Source organism: Oculina patagonica, chromosome 4 (genome assembly GCF_052425735.1).
Source record: "Oculina patagonica isolate OP01 chromosome 4, crgOcupat, whole genome shotgun sequence".
NCBI lineage: Eukaryota > Metazoa > Cnidaria > Anthozoa > Scleractinia > Oculinidae > Oculina > Oculina patagonica.
In genome coordinates, this window is record NC_135761.1 from 13,130,383 (window position 1) to 13,152,571 (window position 22,189).

General features: G+C 39.6%; 2 protein-coding genes across 2 annotated transcripts; both read right to left on the reverse strand.

Annotated features, from left to right (window-relative positions):
* Positions 1 to 6,880: 6,880 nt before the first annotated feature.
* Positions 6,881 to 13,167, reverse strand: LOC144651503 (carbohydrate sulfotransferase 1-like). The gene is made up of 2 exons (XM_078511461.1): positions 13,065 to 13,167; positions 6,881 to 9,396 (listed from the first exon to the last, which is right to left on the reverse strand). The coding sequence occupies exon 2, from the start codon at positions 9,228 to 9,230 to the stop codon at positions 7,848 to 7,850; it is 1,383 nt and encodes a 460-aa protein (XP_078367587.1). The 5' UTR covers positions 9,231 to 9,396; positions 13,065 to 13,167; the 3' UTR covers positions 6,881 to 7,847.
* On the reverse strand, positions 10,580 to 11,524 carry LOC144651550 (uncharacterized). Its single transcript, XM_078511516.1, has one exon. It carries the CDS (start codon positions 11,001 to 11,003, stop codon positions 10,584 to 10,586), a length of 420 nt encoding a protein of 139 aa, XP_078367642.1. The 5' UTR covers positions 11,004 to 11,524; the 3' UTR covers positions 10,580 to 10,583.
* Positions 13,168 to 22,189: the final 9,022 nt, after the last annotated feature.

Below are 22,189 nucleotides of genomic sequence, written 5' to 3' on the forward strand. Positions count from 1 at the left end.
AATTTTTACGCGCGGAGACGGTAAATATTTCGAATATTATTTACTGTTAAGACGTCTAGAAGATTGAAAAAAGAGAGAGCGCTTCTGTGTAAAGCCCAGATGTACAGTGAAATGTCCCGGCAAAAGTTACAGTAAAATGTATGGGACGGAATCCCGATATAACGATCTTCGATATAACGATATTCCCGATATAACGATGAGAATTAAGCGGACAGACTGCGGTAAATTCCTCCCGATAAAACAATATTATCAGTACACAGTCACAATTTATTTGCAAAACATTGAATTTAATGCAATAACATTGCAGTTATTGAGTGATCTCAAACGTTTCTGACAACAGCTTTGTGCGATGATATACGAAAATGATACTGTGTTGTAAGCCTCTTTTTCAAAGTTATTTTCTTTATCCTCATTTAATATGCAGTAAAAAGTACTTGAGTAAAAATATAACAGCGGTGATAAACATTATGAAAAATCGCATTTTTATAAACTTGACGTTTCGTATGCTAAGCTACATACATTTTCAAAAGTATGACCGTTATTTTTTTTTGGCAACTATTTATATATTGTATGAAAGGGGTCTGGAACCGAGACTGTGACAATTGATCTACAGCAGTAACTTAATATTTACATTTTGGTTAATAAAGTAACAACCTCTCACTGCCGACATTGGCATTTAAAGAAGGTTGTAGTTCATTAATGTATAAGGTCTCTTTAATCTTGCAGTGGAGGTCAGTTTTGCCTGACGCGAGGATTTCAAAATGATCCCATTTGATGTTATGGCCTGTGGTTTTTATGTGATCAGCAATACAGGGTCGTAACTAGGTATATGGGATCAGGGATCACAGCCTTGGGATCGGGATCTCAGCCTCGGGATCGGGATCATGGACCCGGGATCCCGGGTCACAAGTCATGGGATCCGGATCGGCCAATCAGATGGGATCAGAATGGAATCAGGGATCAAATGTTGCCACATTTTGGGGATCAGGAATCAAAATTTAGAGCTAAAATTTGGGATCAGCAATAAAACAATATACCTGGTTACGACCCTGGCAATAGCTGATTGATGGTCGCATTTAGTGAGGGCCTTAAAGTGTTCAGTTTTTCTGTCATGCAATCGTCGTTTTGTTTTCCCAATGTAAACATCGTCACAGTCCCAGCAGCTAGCTTTGTAGATGACCTTAGATCGTTGAGAACGGTTGAGGCGGTCTTTGTACGGAAAGAGGGGTGATTTGATGCGGCGTGTGTTCTGAAAAATGATCTTGAGGTTGACGAAAGAGTAGAAGTTGGATACACAGGATTTAAGGCGTTTAGTGATTTGGATGCTCGGAAGACTTAAGTAGGGTAACAGGATTATGACATCTTTTTTAGGAACTGTCGCAACAATGAGATTTCTTTTTTAGACATTCTTGTCAAACGTTGCCCCGACAACACTTTCATGACCTCTGTCTACCGGAAGAAGACTTTCACCGGCCTCTACACCAAGTGGGATTCATTTACACCTCGAAAATACAAAATTAATCTTATCCGCCCACTTACCTATCGTTGTTTCCGAATCTGTTCCTCTGCCTCATTATTACAATCTGCTATTAAAGATCTCACGAAGCTCTTGCTGCAAAATGGTTACCCTCAAGGCAGTATCACGTACAACGTTAACGATGTTTTGAACAGACACAAAAACCCCGGGCACCCGGGGGGGGCACTCCCCTATATGGCCTATACGGGGACGTTCCGCTGGATAGGGTATGGTTTTTGACTCCTCCGGTCCTGAACAGGGTATATAATTTCAAGCTCCTCTGTCCTAAACAGGGCCTGAAGCTGTCCTAGTCAGGGTATGGCTGCAAGACTGTCGTCCATGTATTTACATTGTTTTCGCTTTCGCTTCAATAAAAAGCATTATTTTATTCGGCCGGATAGGCGTTTTTGCATTTCAATGCTTCAAACATCGCGTATGGGACGCAATCACCATAAAGCGTAAATGATTGTTGATGTTGTCCTTTGTCCTAAATAGGGTCTTAGAATAGGGGGTGTTGTCCTACACAGGGTAGGCATTTTAAGTTTTTATTGTCCTAAACAGGGTCAGGGTTTCAAACCTCCAGCGGCACCCCTATACCTAAACTTAGGTCAAGTACCCCCCCCCCCGGGCACAAAAACAAGCCAGACACCCCTGTTGCGACAGTTCCTAAAAAGATGTCATAATCCTGTTACCCTACTTAGGTCTTCCGAGCATCCAAATCACTAAACGCCTTAAATCCTGTGTATCCAACTTCTACTCTTTCGTCAACCTCAACGATCTAAGGTCATCTACAAAGCTAGCTGCTGGGACTGTGACGATGTTTACATTGGGAAAACAAAACGACGATTGCATGACAGAAAAACTGAACACTTTAAGGCCCTCACTAAATGCGACCATCAATCAGCTATTGCTGATCACATAAAAACCACAGGCCATAACATCAAATGGGATCATTTTGAAATCCTCGCGTCAGGCAAAACTGACCTCCACTGCAAGATTAAAGAGACCTTATACATTAATGAACTACAACCTTCTTTAAATGCCAATGTCGGCAGTGAGAGGTTGTTACTTTATTAACCAAAATGTAAATATTAAGTTACTGCTGTAGATCAATTGTCACAGTCTCGGTTCCAGACCCCTTTCATACAATATATAAATAGTTGCCAAAAATTTTAACGGTCATACTTTTGAAAATGTATGTAGCTTAGCATACGAAACGTCAAGTTTATAAAAATGCGATTTTTCATAATGTTTATAATCGCTGTTTGTGTTACATTTTTACTCAAGTTACGATGGCCTAAAACCAAGAGTCTATAAAAAGTACTTGTTTTGTTTTACCCCGATATAACGATATTTTCGGGTATCATGATTTTACGGGCATGTCGTTATATCGTTATATCGGGGTTCCACTGTGGTTGCCAAAAAATTAATCTTAGGGCCGATATTAACTTAGTGGGCCAACTAATGTTGGCCTACGAAACAAGTCTGTATTAAAACATTGTCCTCAAGTTTTGAGTAGATCATCAACCAATTATCTGTTTTTAAGCTACGTATGTTTCTAAGCTATGTTTTTAGGTTTTCTTGTTGTTGTGGATATAAAATACCTCCAATAACATAAGAGCTGTTCCATCACTTTAAAAGAGGATTAAACGGCAATTGTTCGCATTTTACAAAAATTATCATTTCCAGTGAAAAACAAATTAGAACGCTTAAGTATCTGTTCTATGTAAAATACAGGTAGTACATTTTTTTCTCATTTGATAAAAATACAGGAAAATGTAATCCCTGTTTAATAACAGCTTATAGACCATGTGAAATAATATTGGTGACATAAATTTCTTCCTATGGATTCTTAAGAATTACAAAATGGGGGCCGATTAACGTAACAGCTAAGCTATCTTTAATTATTTCATTCATGTATCTGCATTCAGTTAAAAAGCAAAAGACGACGCGTAGCTTTTAAGTTTGAAGTATGAATACAAGATGAGCAGGCAAATAATATTGCTCAAGTTAACTTACCTTTAATACTGCCTTTAAAAAACTCTTAATAAATAACTCAATAGTTAGCAATATTTCTTCACACAACTGTGAACTCAATCGAGTGTTCATTTGAGGAAAATTGTTTTGCATAACGGATAATTTTAATGCTTTGTGTGAGTGACAGATCGCAAGTGTTGTTAATACACCTGTGAGTAAATCACGTGTTTTAACAGCTGAATGAATAGATTTCGCTTGGTATGAACTTTGTTTTCATTGTTTGACTGAGAAAGCCAAGAGTGACTTATGAGATCTACTGTACTCTTAAGGACAACTTACACTTACTTGTGAGGAACACTTTCTTGTTAATTAAGGAACAGTTTCTTTCCCAAAGTTGGTTTCCTTTCTCTTTATTTTGCAAAGCCACAAATTTACGCAGTTTAACCATAGTTAGTAGACTACTAACTATGGTTTAACACAACAAACAGCTTTATAAAAATCCAATATATTTCTTATTCACAATCATTATTTTTAGTTCGTTTTAAAAAATTTACAAAAACGTAAAGTTAGTGTGATTCAAACAGTGTTCTTTATGTGAGATCGGCCTTTTTTTAATTGATGCAGCTATTTAACCAGATTAATTTTCACTATTCACTGTGATCGAATGCATTTTATCTATCAATGCCCAATCAGCAACATTTTCAACACTTAGGGACTGTGCAATAATTACCTGGAGGGGGGTCGGGAAACCAGAGGGGAGGCAAAGGGAAAAATAACAACTTTAGATAGGGGGCTTGGATGTAAAATTTACATACGGGGGGGGGGGGACATTATTTTTTTCTCCTTTTCACAAACTGGAAAAGTGGATAAAGAGCATTAAGTAAAAACTCAGCAGTGCTCGGTTTAAAATCCGTGAATCTGATTGGTTCTCCCATTGATTAAAACTCCCCTGTATACCGTATACCTAAAAACGCTGATCGACCCTGTGTAATGGCCGATTACTTTTAAATATTTTTCTATCTGTCGTGCAGTAGGAAATGAATTCTCTTACATTCATTCATCCAAGTTTTGCATATCAGTGAAAATGAAATCTACCAGTCTTTACACCTAAAATATTTGCATTTGCTCGATGTTATGCAAACATTCTGCTGAAATATATTTTGCCTAAAGTTAGGTTTCTTCTCAGGTTTAAAATAAAAATGAAACGTCAAAAATGTTTTTACGTTGTTATATCGTTTCAGTATTCAATGCGTGCTATGTTTTTCTACTATTAACCATTTTAACTTTCCACATTAACGCTTTTTACGACTGAAGTTTAATTCAGGAAGTTTAGTGGCTAGCCACACGGCACTCACATGGTTAGTCGGTCCATCATCTGTAAACATTTTTTGCAACTCCTCTGACCAGCGGATATAATAGTACAAAGAGTGAAGCAAGGCACACAGCGGTCAAACGCAGCGCGCGTGCGCAGTTCCTGTGCAACTCCCGCCAAAATTCTCCATACAAAGTCTTAAATTTTCCGAAAACTTTCGCTTTGAAGCCAAAAGTTAAAGCCGTCCCTGGAAAGTTAAGGTTTATATGCCGCTTATTGATTGGAAATTCGATAATTCATCTCCACTGAGTGTCCCAGCTTGAACTGTTCTTTCACCGTACTATTTCTTTAACAATTTCTTACAAAAGTTTGCCCACTTTCGAGTCAAAAGTTCAAGGCGGCGAAGACCGGATTTGACGTCAATTTTTGCGTTTGACCGCTGTGAAAAAGCAAGGCGGTCGTATAAAAGCGCATTGTCAGCGTTCTTACCGCGCTGACCTGGACACTGGCTTTCACGTTTTGAAAAAGTCCACTTTGGACTTTTTTCAAAACGAACCTTCTGAAAGAGTGAAATCTGCTTCAATCTTCTCAGTGTTTCACTAAATGGAAAAAAAAAACTAGAAAAAAAAAACACTGAGAAGATTGAAGCAGATTTCTGAAGGTTCTCTATGCGTATTTTTGATTTCGGGTTAAGGTGGACTTTTTTCAAAAAGTGAACAAGAAGAAAAAAAACAAGAAAAAAAACAAGAAGAAAGAAACAAAATGTGGCTGACAATTACGTGTAGAAAACAATCAGCCGCCAAAAAAGTGGACATCGAGAGCCATTATTCGATCGATGACTTTCGTGTCTATCTGTGGAGCTTGCGTACATGAAGGAGCATTCGAAAATTTAATCGGGTTTCACATAAGCTTCATTGTCGATGGATCTATCTAGAAACCAGAGCGCTGGCTAAAATCGAGTGCGTGGCTGCTTGTTCGCAAGAAAATAAAAAAGCTTTTAAGGCGGCAACAGCAAAAGTACCTTTTTACCTGAATAAGTCTTTATTGTATGGAGGAGAGTGTTATACTGGGAACTAAACCACTCGTAGATTCTATACGCCACTCCATCCGGGACCCGAATGGCGTATTTTTCGTATATGACGCTCTTGCGAGTGGCATATCGCTCATTGACGTCACGATTCGCGCCTTTTCTTCTTTGTTGAATGAACTTTTGGTTTCGTGTCGTTTGTTGTTAGCAGGCATCGACACGAAGGTTTATTAACTAAGCAACGAAAAAGAATGAGTTTTCAAAAAAGTTAAGAACGAGAACACGAGAGTTTGATCGTAGCACGAGTCAAGTTCGAGCCCGAGTCAACTTCGAGTCATGAGTCAAGTTCGAGTCAAGTTAATTTTTTTTTTTTGCAGTTTTATTTCTAATTGCTGTGTGAAAATTATATACGTACCAGAGGTATAAGAACAGCAAGATTTGAGTCATTTGACCTCTTCTTTCAGTTTGACTGTCGATTGCGACAGTTTAGTCCGGCATATGTTCGCAACTGCTTTTCAAACGTTCCTCGGCATTCATAATAGATTTTCCTCACAGATTCCTACCTGTATTAATTACACACAGCTGAGGCAGAGGTTCCATTTCAACAAGAAAGCGTGAAAATTGACGCGAAGTTAAAAAATATTAGCCCTTCTTGACTCGAGCGCCATCTTGTTTTATCCACAGGGATCCCATACAAGAAATAAAACATTCTAGCCCATTCTCTCCACGGCCAAATTGGTGGAGGACATGTTGTTTACCTGTCAAACAGTTTATATCATTTCTTGCATCAGAATAACCACGTCCAATGTATTTTTTTGTGTGTGCGGGTTTTACAGAGAGAATTTGTCTAAGATTTTCGAAGCACCTCATAGCTGTGAGTGGAAACATTATCAGTATTGAAAACGCAGCAAACGTTTTGGAAACTTGAACGACAATTCTGTCGCTGGTGAGTTGAAAATCGTTTCGTGTCAAACCAAACAACTGATGTTTATCTTGTTTGACAATAACAATTACGGTATAGTCAAACGATATTTTTGAAAAAAAAGTGAAAAAAAGTGACTCGAACTTGACTCGTGACTCGAAGTTGACTCGGGCTCGAACTTGACTCGTGCTACGATCAAACTCAGAACACGATAAGGGAAACCTTGACGATTTCAAGGTTTTTAGAGGGAATTTTCGCAAGGGATTTCACAAGTGCAAGATTTCGTAAAGAAGAAAACAAAAGCAGTCGAAAACTATCAGCCGTCAAGATTTTTCCGCATCGGATTCAAGTCAAAGTCAGTAATGTTTTCAGTTCTTATATTACGTGTTATTTAGTTGACAAGTATTTTGTTTGATTGGAATTTAGGTAGCGTTTCTATATCCTAGGCAAAGTTGTTTTGTATTGTCTATGAAGACGAACGCTAATTTGTATTAAAAACTGGCTAGATTATTCGAAAACAAGGAAATAAAAATCGGCAAGATCATCTACATCTGGTCTCCATATAATAAAAAGAACATTACACGTTGGCTCAAATATATGAATTTTATGTTCGAGTAGCAAAAACGATATCGTTTCTGCCACTCGAACATAAAATTCATAACTTCTTGCCACCTTGTGATATCCCCTATATATGTTCTCATATGCATACCTACGGAGCGATATAGTTAACAAACCATTAACTTGACTCGATCCACTGGGAGTTGAACTCACAACATCTCCACCCGCATCCCGGTACTTTCTCGAGGGAGCTAATCGAACAGGCTCATTCATGCGAGATGAATACATTTTATATCACTATTAGACAGTGTGGGTTCTAATTAACCGCTGATTATCTGCAATTGTTACGCATGTTTCCTAATTTCTTCTTTTTTGATGTATCAAAGAAATGTTTGAATCACCTGCTGCTCATTTATACTCAAGGTATGAAAACCAAACGTAAAATTTGATTATGCTTCTGTAGGGCAACCTTCTCCGATAAAAACTATATATGTAAACAGAATCGCCTATCTAGCATAACCTAAATTTCGTTAATTCAATGTAGAAACCAGTGTTTTGCTTCATAGTCATCTTTGAAAAGTGGAATATTTTTGTTAGCCAGTAAGTTGGAAGACATGTTCACTGGAATGTATCCCATCAGATCCATCACTCGTCGACAGTTTTGCTCAATGATGTCAATTTCGTCCCGTTGCGTCATCCATCTCCAGCGATTTGCTCCGACCCACGCGTCATCTTTGGTGCACGTGACTGGGCCTCCATCCCAACGTTGATTACAGGCCCCCCTACTTGAGTGCGTGGTTTCGTTTAGCCATTTACGAACGCTCTCCAGCACAGGCAACCCAGCAAAATCGTAAATGTCTGCTAGTGTTTTTAACGGATTTATCGCCAGGTCTTCGTATCGTAGAAGTTTGATTCTGTCCCGAAGTGGGTCCGGTAGTTTTCTTACAAACTCTAAGTTTTGTTCTGTTTGCTCACACTTCTCCTTGCTATAACGTCGCGTTCCCAAATGAGCGTCCCGCGGTCCATCCTCTCCGAAGAAGCCTATCCTACGCGAGGACGGGACCATGGCACGGGGGTCCCTCACGAGAAAAATTACCCGGCAGTCAACATCCGGGGGGCCGCAGGCAGTCAAAATGGTTTTGATGCTGTTCTCAGGAATACGCCAAATGAGAACTTTTAGGACAGTTAGATTATAGCTGTTCATACAAGCACTTCCCAGTACCTCGCTTGTCATGCGCTTGCAACGCCCCGGGCTCCATCTAGGGTCTGTCATCTCATAAGGACACAATGGCGGCGAGCCGATGGCGCGGCTTATTCGCGGGTGATCGGGTTTTCGGTAATACCTCTCGATGTCATTTAATATCTCGGGTTTATCAAATTTACAGCGAAATACGGCAGTAAGGAGCTCTTCAGCGAGGTTGTTGTAGCCCTTGTCATCAATATTTTGCTTATCTCGAATCCGTATCGCGGTCTGCAATGGCTCGTACATGTAAAATACTGAAGGGTGGTGGTTGAAAATATCGCCCGTCAGCGTGGAACCCGAGCGGCCGTGCGTTACAATGATAAGGTTTCTGCGCGCTGTGCTTTCTTTCTTACCAAGCAGTGCCTTAAACTCGGCAGAATTTTGCTCTTTTGCTCTTTCTTCAGAATTTTGCTCTTCTCTCTTATGATACTGCAAGGGCTTAGTTGAAAGGCTGAAAGGGTTTATCTGCGGTGAACTCGCTATGTCACCGAGCAATGCCTTTAGCTCGGCAAGATTATGCTCTGCTGCTATGGGTTGGTGTATTTCATGATATTTAAAAGACGGCAGAGTTGAGAAGCAAACTAAAAGGACACCCATTGAAACGAATGCAAACAAGCATATCAGTAGCCATTTGAACCACAGCATTCTTGTTATCTGGCGTCTTGTTACACACATCTTAACCAGGCTATAAAATCGACCGCGCTCAAGTTTGCCAAGTTAAAGTGTGATTCTTCAGTAGGCGGAAATTATTTTTCAAAGGAAAGTGTGTCGGTTGTTAAAAGCAGAAAGCCTTTTTGTCATTTGCAACTTCTGCTGAATCCGGACTTGAGGAGCAATAATACTGTAAGAGAAGAAAACACTTGGTTAGTTTGCACATTTTCTCATTTAAACTGTTTCTACACCGTCCTCAGAGAAACACAAAAGTAAAGCAAACACATTTTTTAAATCAACATATCATCATACCCTTTTAAACCTAATACTATGTTAAAAAAAATGAATGATGATGGTACAAAATGTGCCGATAGGAAGCATTTGTTTTCCAACGTTGGTGCTAAGACGTGGTTTGCAGAAGTTTCTGTTTGCTACGATGCATACCTTGTGTTTTATGTATTCCGGCTGCTAGGACAGGTTTGGCAAAAGCCCTTAATGCCTTAAATGTGTAAATTTTTACGCTCGGAGACGGTTAATTAACAATTATTGGATGAGGTTGAGCATGATAGCGATAATTATCAAGGCCAAAGTTTCTGTTATCTGCCGAAGCCGAAGGCTGAGGCGGATAACAGAAACTGAGGCCTTGATAATTATCGCTATCATGCGAAAACCGAATCCAATAATTGTTTTATTATGCACATTCCTGAGCTGCACTTGTTAAGACAAGAGCGCGCACAAACTTTATTGTTTATATACTTTTATAAGCTTACAACCTTTCGTCCCTTCTGCATGCATAAAACTATTGTCTGTAGGTATGACGTCACTTCTACATATGTAAAATCTAATGTCTGTAGGTATGACGTAAGAGAAACAGCAAGCAAGAATTAGCTGCGTGCTTATAGCCAATCAAAATCAAGCTGGTGACACCAATGTATAATAAGTACAGGAAATCGTATGAACGCGAGTGCATTACGTGATTTGTGGGCACGAGTGATGTTTTAAAAGTTCTCAAAATTGCCCGAGCCGTAGGCGAGTGCAATTTGAGAACTTTTAAAACATCACGAGTGACCATAAATCACGTAATGCACGAGCAAGTTCATACGATTTTTTATTTATTATGTACTCAACAAAAATTACTGCGTCGCGCTATTTGCACGCCATGCGTACCACATGAAACGCTTCAATGGTTTCCCAAATGCTCACATGTTTTATTTGAACCAATCAAAAAATATCATGTTGTGACAAGGCAAATCAAGCGTGAAGTTTTGAAAAGTTTCTGAGAAAATATACTAATTCAGTTGTTAAAAGCGACAAGAATACTGCTTCACTTATCTCTTTTCAAATGTTCCTGAATGTTTTTAATTTCAATCGGACTCACTAAATAGCATTCGGATTCACAGACTTAGGTGAAGTGCACTGTCCTTGAATCACATTAAATGTGACTTGGCAGTTGTGAAAATTGTTCACGGTGTAAGCATGGCTGCTTGTGTTCACCTGTTCACCTCTTGAAGTTGTAGCGGGAAAAGACGGCATTGCGGGTACACCTGCGAAACTGCTCGAAGCTGCTGACTGTGGAGGCATGCTGATAATGTTGGAGAGTTGTTGCTGTTCCTTCTCGCTACCTTCATCGTAGTCGTTAAGAGATTTCTCGCTTACGTGTCCAGTCACCTGGATTATCGACTGCCTCTCGACGCTTGCTGCCCTCAGTTTCTTCACAACCGTCTTCCTTGCGCTGTGGTTAGTCAATCTCTTCTTGCTTTTCTCCAGAGGTGTGTTCTTTACAACGCTCTTCATCATGTTGTCGATACTGTTTACGCCGAGGCGCTGCTTTTTGTACCAAACATTTGTTTTGGGGTTTTCAATTTGGCAAGGTAAAAAGGACCTTTTTCTCGCAGCTCTTGAGGACGTCTACTGAGGTATTGCTTCAGCAACTCAAGGTTCGTATTCAAACCCGTCTTTTGTGCGTATTTCTGTGTAGAAGGTTTGCAACATCTCACCGAGTTGTTCGTGCTCGTATTCTTCCATTTTTGGGTTTACTTTTCTCTCTGTTGCCCATGTTTGCCAAACATTCAACCAGGTCTGTGTAGCTTTCAACGTGTTTTTGTTTCTCGCATTTTCCTTAAGTTGCTCGACGATATTTTGGTTTGACAAAGCAAACCGGCTGTCCGCCATTTTTTAATTTGGTTTTCAAATTTGGCGCTTCCCCGGTGTTTCCATAGCAACTTCTGTATTGCACTCTATAACCCCAATTTGCACTCTATAACCTATTTATGCATTCGTCATTGACCAATCAAAAACGCGGTATTCTGTTGAGTATATAATAATATTATTTACTCTCCAGACGTCTAGAAGATTTAAAATGGGGAGAGCGCTTTCTGTGTAAGGCTCAGATGTAGTTGCCAAAAAATTAATCTTAGGACCGTATTTTGTTTAATTTCGAAATTGTACGGTGTCTTAAAAACTGCGCAAAATTTACTTTGGCTACAGATTAAAGTCTACGTTGGACCTAATTTCTGTCCCGAATATTCTAGTCTTCTGGCGGATTTGCTGTGTTTTCCAGACCTGCAGTGTCATCCAAATATTGGCACGAGTCTTGTTACTAGCCCTAGAAGTTGCCAACTCACGCTAACCGGATTTAATATTCCGAACTTAAGCATTTGCATTGGATCAAATAAACTAGGACAGATATTGGAAGAAAAAGAAAAGAGTTTGCATATATCCTAGCTAAAATGGAGTGTCTTACACAGTGCCAGTCATCGGTGAATAACCCCGGCCGTCTTCGAGAGACCGGACAGCCTGAATAGCCCACAGTTTTTATCTCCAAGCAACTCATCGCTCAAACGTACAACTGATCGCTATGTAGTCGTGACAACTTTAAGCAATGCAGAACAGTGAATATTCCGGAATTAATTTTAGGGTATATTTCTTGAAATTTTCTATTTAGCTTTCGTGGGGCGGCGGGATGAATTAAGCCTCATATAAGCCGAGATTCTGAAGCAACCTGACGTGAAAAAATTTAAATGTTTTGAAAAACCTGTAATTTGTTGTACGAATTTTCAACTTAACGTGAAAAATAGATGTAAAAATGATATTATACAAGACGATTTACATACATTTATTTCACAGTTAAAGATTTTTAATTTAAATGAATGAGGGGAAAATGGCCCTTTATTTAATTTCGTTATCGCTCGGTTATCTGTCTTTGAATCTTCCTCAGCTGCAACTATCGTTAGCAATATATATACTTCTTTTGTCTACCTTAGAAAACTGTTATCTCAAGGTTTTTATTCTTTGATTTTATATACTTGAACGTGTCGTTACCGGCACCTATAGTGTTGCATTAAATGTGTGTTAATCTAAATTTAAATAAAATATGAAAACTCGTAAGACCTATTTTATAAATGTTTTTAGGTTTTCTTCTTGTTGTGGATATAAAATACCTCCAATAACATGAGAACTGTTCCACCACTTTAAAGGTGGATTAAACGGCAATTATTCGCATGCATTTTACAAGCATTATCATTTCCAGTGAAGAAGTAAATTGGTTCTATGTAAAATACATGTCAGCAGGTAGTAAAAATTTTCCTCATTTGATAAAAATACAGGAAAATGTAATCCCTGTTAACGGCTTATACTGAGACCATGTGAAATAATATTGGTGACATAAACTTCTTCAGTATGAATTCTTGCGAATTGTAAAATGGTGGACAATTAACGTTACAGCTAAGCTATCTATTATTTGATTCATGTATCTGCATTCAGTTAAAAAGCAATAGACGACACGTAGCTTTTAAGTTCGAATGAGTATGAATAGAAGATGAGCAGGCAAATATTAATTAGTGCTCAAGTTAAACTTACCTTCAATTCTGCTCCTTAAAAACACTTGATAAATAACTCAATATTTAGCAATATTTCTTCATACAACTGTGACCTTGTGTGAGTGAAAGTGTTGTTAATGCACCTGTGAAAAATCACGTGTTTTAGCAGCTGAATAAATAGATTTCACTTGGTATGAACTTTGTTTTCATTGTTTGACTGAGAAAGCCAAGGGCGATTTTTGAGATCTATCATAGTCTTAAGGACAACTTACACTTTTTTGAGAGAAACATTTCTTGTTGATAAAATAACATTTTCTTTCTCAAGTATGGTTTACTTTCGCTTCATTTTGTTAAGGTAACGAGGATTACCACAACAAACAGCTATATAAATAAATATATCTTAGTCACGTTGATTTATTATTTTTAGTTCATTTTAAAACATTTACACAAAGTGAATTAGAAATAGGAAAAATTGTAGTAAATAATAAAGATGATAATTTTTTTTAGCTCGGTGACAAATGATAAAGATGTATTTTTTAACAATGACACGAGCATGGGACAAAGAAAAATTCTGAGTCCCCGACGGGAATCGAATCCGTGGCCTCCCAGATATACCAGTTGGGCGCTCGGTTCGATTCCCGTCGGGACTCAGAATTTTTCTTTATCCCATGCTCGTGTCATCGTTGAAAATCTTTAGGAAAAATTGCTTTTAAAAACTGAAAGTGTTAGTAAGGTCAAAATGCTTTCCTCAAAAGGAAACCGTTGGAAGAATGTTTAATAAAATCAATACTGCATTTACAAACTGCAAGGAGTGTAAACCAGACAATTAAACACTGATTACCATTCAATTTAAATTTAAGCTCGTTTATACATTATTATTTTTGTCTTGATTTTGAAGTGTTTATGAGCAAAACATAAGAGATACTCGTAAGTGGATGAATGTATAAAAATGTAAAATTAGTTTAATTCAGGTAAACTGATCAGTATAACAGTTAACGATGCAGTTTTTCAAATAACTATGCGCAGTTTAACGAAGACAAGCAGCTCAATAAATATCTCATTGGTTATAATTTGTCCTTTAGATGCATCTATTTATATCCTTCAATTCTACAAATATAACGGCTTTTCTTCTGCATGTTTTTTTTTTCTCTTAATATTTATAATTTATTGTTCGCTTTGTTACAAGAAAAAAGTGTGAGGTTCAGTGGACTTGTTGCTAGACTCCGGAAAGTGTGGTCGCCGCCCGGCTTCCAGCCCTGGCCGGGGTCATTGTGTTGTTTTTATGGACAACAATAGACTGTCTACAGCCTCTCGGCGATCGAAGTGAGTGTGAGCGTGAAGCGCGGGGGAAGGGGATGGGGCGAGAGCAAGCTCTTGTTTTGCGCTGGCGTCCAGTTCTCTCGCCGTTCTTTCCCGAACAGTCTGGGACAACAACTCTCACAATGCCTCTCTCCACCAAGGTGTTATTGGGTAACGCCGGTGCTGATTTCCCTTTTGTAAACGATCGATGCCATTTTTAACTGTCCATGCCCGTCATTGGTAACCAAACTTTTCGTCCGGACGATGCTTGCTCTAGTTTAGGCCTGGACTAGGTTGAAACTGTGTTCTCGATTATTAGATGAAATTAAGCCTAGATAAGGTGATTATTAGACCTCTGTCTGATTCACGTTTAGGTTAGGTATTTTAGATATGACAGTTAAAGAAAGACACCTTATATGAGCGAGAAAGAACCTAACATTTAAGGACCTGTTAGGCTAAAATTTTCAGATTAGACCCCATTTTTATAAGTAAAGAACCTATTTAGCCTAATATTTAAAGACAGGTTCTAATTTTCTAAAACTGATTAGAAAATGTTTACTTTTGGTAAAATAAGTTTTGGAGAAGGCTTTACTGTACATGTATACAATGTCATTTTTTGAATAATCAGTGCTTCAAGTTTTTACATAAACACTTGTGGGGTATGCAAATTTTATACAAAATAATAGGCCGAATATCACTAAAAGTTCTATTCAGCAACAATGTAAATTTTTCCTCAGAAAATAAGAACCTATTAAGAACCTTAATAGTCTAAATTTGTGTTAACTTCCATTTATTTAAGAACCTTTTTAAGTTAACCTGAAAAACTAGGTTCTTACTCGCGGGTTTTCACTATCCTGGTAAGCAGGCAAGCGACTCTGGGTTTAATCTTGAGCGGCAACGAAGAGGCAACTGACAACTTTTGTATAGTATAGTTGTTCAACAAAACTTTCGTTATTTTAGCTTGTAGTGTGCATTTGATATCTGGTATAAGCCTTATATAAGCATGTTCCAGGCGTTCGGTTTCGGGAAGCAGCACAAAGAACGGCGAGCGAAAAATAAAGGGAGGGGTCGCCTTAGTCCTCTCGCCATTTTTCACTTCCCGTTCTTTGCGCGGCTTCCCAACTAACCGAACGCCTGGAACATGCTAGCCTATACCTAATACACAATACCGTATTTACTCGAATAAACGCCGCGGCGATTATTAAATTTTTCCCGCCTCAAATGCCTGGGGCGGATCCAGGATTTAACAGAAGGGGGTTCGATATTAGGACCGCCAAAGGCGGTCCCCTTTAGGGGGGTCCGGGGGCATCCTCCCCCGGAAAATTTTGAAATTCAAGTCCTCGGAAATGCGATTTCCAACATTTTGAGGCCAAGTCAGTGTGTTTAAATGCCTCCTATTTTTTAAGTCAAAGTGCCACTCTTTTGCATCAAAATATTGCAAAGATACGCTAAAACTATCAAAAATTATGTATTTGGATTCAAATTTCCTTTTACAAAACCATACTGCGTTTTAAATTTTTCCAATTTCGTGTCTCATCAAAGACGGGATCAACAAAAAGCATTCTTCGGGGGTATTTTTCCGCAAAAATTTGAACTACAGCATCATAGTTAACAGGCTTTTCTTAATGAATGTTTATGAATCCCAAGCCTAACGGTCTTTCCGTTGTCATAGTGGTCTGAAAATATCCTTTGACAAGCTTCAAAGTGCTGTTTGCTCGCTCGTCAGCCGGGCTGAGGTGCAGAGTTCCAACCCTAAGAAAGAAAAAAGAGGAAGATTTGGAGCGGCGTAGCCGCGGCCACAAGCACTGAAGGTGTGAGTCTGGCTGGTGTGAGCCTGGGGCATGCTTCCCCGGAAAAGTTTTTGAAAATATAGGCCTCTAAGATGCCATTTCCTGCATTTTGACATCAACGACGGACAGAACGACTTCAAAAACCACAAACGAATAAACGCAAACCTTGCACGGAGTCGAGGCGATCCACTGTATTACCGCACCGACAAAACCGAGGGATCATGCTAGGATTCCCTGAAGATCCCGTAAAAGAAGCCTAATGTACCACAGAAAAACTACAAAGGATCATGCTTAAACGATAGTAAAGATTACCTTTCTTTTCTAGAAGAGAAGTATCGGGAGAATATTGAGTGAAAACGGGAGGCCGGAAACTATCGCCAAAAATGGGAGGTTTCCGGCCAAAACGGGAGAGTTGGAAACTCTGTTAGACAGAGGTGGCTGGTATAGTGCAAACAATTCGTAGCAAACAGTTAATGTTAGGGAGCAGTTAAGGTTTAATTTGTCCATTAATTTATTGCAGTATAAGATTGAATTTATTTACGTAACATTTTACAAGAATTTTTACGTTAGCGGTTTCAATTGAGGGGGTTCGACCGAACCCCCCGAACCCCCCTAGATCCGCCCCAGAATGCGGAGCTTATTCGAAGGCGGCGCTTATTTAAAATTAAGCCGCCAGAAAGAATCTAATCTTTTACAGTAATTGAAAATAGCGTCTTTTGGTTCTCAGTATTTGTCTCTTGCTGAAGGGGGAAGTGGCGCTGAGTGTCCTGGCAAAGTTTGCGGCCTTCACAACATTTACAGAACTACGTATTGTGAGAATGTTGGATAGAAAAACTAATGGGCGAGTGGTAAAACAATCACTTCTTCAAAACATCACGTTTGCTGGAAAGAATCTTCCAAGTTTGTTTTAGAGTTGCTTTGTTAAACGGAATTCATCGAAAAAGCGCCGCATCGGTACTGTGGCGCTTATTCGGGGGCGGCGCTTATTAACTTTTGGGCCCAACAGCGGCGCTTATTCAAGGGCGGCGCTTATTCGAGTAAATACGACACGCGATACTTCTCTTGAGCGACAAAGGTCAAATGCGGTCTCGTGATTATTTACACAGGCCAATTGCAGAGATGTCTGTTAACTGAATCTAACAGTACTCTTCAAACATAATTTTTTTTTTCGTTTATTATTTTTATTCCGGTCCTTTCTAACTTCCCAGGAGTATTTTACTTTGTGTCCTTTACAACGATTTCTTGTTGTGCCAAACTTGATCTCTGTTCACGTCTCATTTATTTCCGCTATTTCTGTAGCTGTAGTTGCCATCCATGTCTCTAGTTCCCAGTGCTCTTCGGTTAGTGGGGTAAAAAGAGTCTACGTGAAAAACCATTCATATGAAAATGAGTTTCACCTACAGGTCCATTTCATGCAAATCAAACTCGTTTTCATTTCAAAGGTTTCGCACGAAGACTCGTTTTGAAATAGAGGCAAACGATAACTCGGAAATGGCCTTTTCAGCTTAAAAGCTGTCACTCCACATAGGCGGCGGAGCAGAGGTGACAGGGGGGTGTAGCCCCTCAAACAAAAATTTGCCCCACCTCCCCCATTTCAGTGCCGAAAGTATCGTTAGGGCAGCACAAAATTAGTTTGTCAAGACACAAATCGTTTTATCAGGATCGTCATTAGGTAATCGTCATTGGCGGGATAATATGGTGTAGCACTTTTAACGAAACTCATTTCCCCAAAACGCTACTAGGAGAGGTCCACAATCTGTTAAGATCGTATACCCCGCGTATGTGACATTACTTGTGGCATCAGCAACTTCAAAGCGTACATTTTCGCCCTCCGACGTCTAAAGAACAGCCCAAAAAGCACTCTGAAGCAGGATCGTCCAAACTGCCAAGTTATGCATTGTCGCAAATCGATTAAGGAACCACCGAACATTTTGAAAAATTTAAGCGGGAGATGCGCCTTCGCTGGAGGGGGTTGGTATGCGCTTGGCTTGGAGTATGGTGGGCCCCCCACATTTTAAAAACGCTCCGCCGCCTCTACCCTATTAAGAACCTCCAGTGAGTAGCGAAAGTTTTGAGCAAGTCAATGCTGAATGGGCGTGACTGTCACTTTTGTAACTTACAGTAAAAAAAATACGTGAAATTCTTGGCAGATCCCTCAAAAACCAACACCTCTAAATTCCAATTCGATCGGGAATCCGAGGGCCACAGGTTTGTCAGTCGAAAGACTGTTATGTGCAACCCTCGTTAAACAAAGTTGATTTATTTATTTTTATTATTTACCCATTTAGACCCTCTCGTTGCTTCCGCTGCACCTCCGCTCCCCCCCCCCCCACCCCACCTTTGCTCCGTCCCCATGTCCCTTGGTGATACGTCATTGCTCGTGGATGCGAGACGTTTGGGACACAAAATGGTGCACGAAATGATCAATGAGCGGTGGAGCGCGACAGTGGTCGTGTTTTCAAGCATGCATTGTCAATCCTTGTTTAAAATTATTGTGCTTTACAGAAGAGGAAGTAGTTGTTACTTTGACTACAGTGCGGTATGGAAGCGCCGAAGAAAAAATATATTTTACTTCATGATCGAATGGGACGGGTTCTTGAGAGAAATCTCTTGCTTCCAATCTATTCTACGAAGTCCACACCAACACAAGTACAGCGAGTTGAATTAGAAATAGGAAAAATTGTAGTAAATAATAAAGATGATAATTTTTTTTAGCTCGGTGACAAATGATAAAGATGTATTTTTTAACAATGACACGAGCATGGGACAAAGAAAAATTCTGAGTCCCCGACGGGAATCGAACCCGTGGCCTCCCAGATATACCAGTTGGGCGCTCGGTTCGATTCCCGTCGGGACTCAGAATTTTTCTTTATCCCATGCTCGTGTCATCGTTGAAAATCTTTAGGAAAAATTGCTTTTAAAAACTGAAAGTGTTAGTAAGGTCAAAATGCTTTCCTCAAAAGGAAACCGTTGGAAGAATGTTTAATAAAATCAATACTGCATTTACAAACTGCAAGGAGTGTAAACCAGACAATTAAAAACTGATTACCATTCAATTTTCATTTAAGCTCGTTTATACATTATTATTTGTGTCTTGATTTTGAAGTGCTTATGAGCAAAACATAAGAGATACTCGTAAGTGGATGAATGTTAATAAAAGTGTAAAATTAGTTTAATTCAGGTAAACTGATCAGTATAACAGTTAACGATGCAGTTTCTTCAAATAACTATGCCCAGTTTGACGAAGACAAGCAGCTCAATAAATATCTCATTGGTTATAATTTGTCCTTTAGATGCATCTATTTATATCCTTCAATTCTACAAATATAACGGCTTTTCTTCTGCATGTTTTTTTTTTCTCTTAATATTTATAATTTATTGTTCGCTTTGTTACAAGAAAAAAGTGTGAGGTTCAGTGGACTTGTTGCTAGACTCCGGAAAGTGTGGTCGCCGCCCGGCTTCCAGCCCTGGCCGGGGTCATTGTGTTGTTTTTATGGACAACAATAGACTGTCTACAGCCTCTCGGCGATCGAAGTGAGTGTGAGCGTGAAGCGCGGGGGAAGGGGATGGGGCGAGAGCAAGCTCTTGTTTTGCGCTGGCGTCCAGTTCTCTCGCCGTTCTTTCCCGAACAGTCTGGGACAACAACTCTCACAATGCCTCTCTCCACCAAGGTGTTATTGGGTAACGCCGGTGCTGATTTCCCTTTTGTAAACGATCGATGCCATTTTTAACTGTCCATGCCCGTCATTGGTAACCAAACTTTTCGTCCGGACGATGCTTGCTCTAGTTTAGGCCTGGACTAGGTTGAAGCTGTGTTCTCGATTATTAGATGAAATTAAGCCTAGATAAGGTGATTATTAGACCTCTGTCTGATTCACGTTTAGGTTAGGTATTTTAGATATGACAGTTAAAGAAAGACACCTTATATGAGCGAGAAAGAACCTAACATTTAAGGACCTGTTAGGCTAAAATTTTCAGATTAGACCCCATTTTTATAAGTAAAGAACCTATTTAGCCTAAAATTTAAAGACAGGTTCTAATTTTCTAAAACTGATTAGAAATGTTTACTTTTGGTAAAATAAGTTTTGGAGAAGGCTTTACTGTACATGTATACAATGTCATGTTTTGAATAATCAGTGCTTCAAGTTTTTACATAAACACTTGTGGGGTATGCAAATTTTATACAAAATAATAGGCCGAATATCACTAAAAGTTCTATTCAGCAACAATGTAAATTTTTCCTCAGAAAATAAGAACCTATTAAGAACCTTAATAGTCTAAATTTGTGTTAACTTCCATTTATTTAAGAACCTGTTTAGGTTAACCTGGAAAACTAGGTTCTTACTCGCGGGTTTTCACTATCGTGGTAAGCAGGCAAGCGACTCTGGGTTTAATCTTGAGCGGCAACGAAGAGGCAGCTGACAACTTCTGTACAGTATGGTTGTTCAACAAAACTTGCGTTATCTTAGCTTGTAGTGTGCATTTGATATCTGGTATAAGCCTTACATAAGCATGTTCCAGGCGTTCGGTTTCGGGAAGCAGCACGAAGAACGGCGAGCGAAAAATAAAGGGAGGGGTCGCCTTAGTCCTCTCGCCATTTTTCACTTCCCGTTCTTTGCGCGGCTTCCCAACTAACCGAACGCCTGGAACATGCTAGCTTAATACACAATACCGTATTTACTCGAATAAGCGCCGCGGCGATTATTAAATTTTTCGCGCCTCAAATGCGGAGCTTATTCGAAGGCGGCGCTTATTTAAAATTAAGCCGCCAGAAAGAATCTAATCTTTTACAGTAATTGAAAATAGCGTCTTTTGGTTCTCAGTATTTGTCTCTTGCTGAAGGGAGAAGTGGCGCTAAGTGTCCTGGCAAAGTTTGCGGCCTTCACAACATTTACAGAACTACGTATTGTAAGAATGTTGGATACAAAAACTAATGGGCGAGCGGTAAAACAATCGCTTCTGCAAAACATCACTTTTGCTGGAAAGAAACTTCCAAGTTTGTTTTAGAGTTGCTTTGTTAAACGGAATTCATCGAAAAAGCGCCGCATCGGTACTGTGGCGCTTATTCGGGGGCGGCGCTTATTAACTTTTGGGCCCAACAGCGGCGCTTATTCGAGGGCGGCGCTTATTCGAGTAAATACGGTACGCGATACTTCTCTTGAGCGACAAAGGTCAAATACGGTCTCGTGATTATTTACACAGGCCAATTGCAGAGATGTCTGTTAACTGAATCTAACAGAACTCTTCAAACATAATTTGTATTTTTTCGTTTATTATTTTTATTCTGGTCCTTTCTAACTTCCCAGGAGTATTTTACTTTGTGTCCTTTACAACGATTTCTTGTTGTGCCAAACTTGATCTCTGTTCACGTCTCATTTATTTCCGCTATTTCTGTAGCTAGTTGCCATCCTTGTCTCTAGTTCCCAGTGCTCTTCGGTTAGTGGGGTAAAAAGAGTCTACGTGCAAAACCATTCATATGAAAATGAGTTTCACCTACAGGTCCATTTCATGCAAATCAAACTCGTTTTCATTTCAAAGGTTTCGCACGAAGACTCGTTTTGAAATAGAGGCAAACGATAACTCGGAAATGGCCTATTCAGCTTAAAAGCTGTCACTCCACATAGGCGGCGGAGCAGAGGTGGCAGGGGGGTGTAGCCCCTCAAACAAAAATTTGCCCCACCTCCCCCATTTCAGTGCCGAAAGTATCGCAGGGCAGCACAAAATTGGTTTGTCAAGACACAAATCGTTTTATCAGGATCGTCATTAGGTAATCGTCATTGGCGGGATAATATGGTGTAGAACTTTTAACGAAACTCATTTCCCCAAAACGCTACTAGGAGAGGTCCACAATCTGTTAAGATCGTATACCCCGCGTATGTGACATTACTTGTGGCATCAGCAACTTCAAAGCGTACATTTTCGCCCTCCGACGTCTAAAGAACAGCCCAAAAAGCACTCTGAAGCAGGATCGTCCAAACTGCCAAGTTATGCATTGTCGCAAATCGATTAAGGAACCACCGAACATTTTGAAAAATTTAAGCGGGGGATGCGCCTTCGCTGGAGGGGGTTGGTATGC

Excerpts from the sequence above, each read along its gene's own strand:
- LOC144651503 (XM_078511461.1), bottom strand. The coding sequence starts at position 9,230 with ATGTGTGTAACAAGACGCCAGATAACAAGAATGCTGTGGTTCAAATGG.
- LOC144651550 (XM_078511516.1), bottom strand. The coding sequence starts at position 11,003 with ATGATGAAGAGCGTTGTAAAGAACACACCTCTGGAGAAAAGCAAGAAG.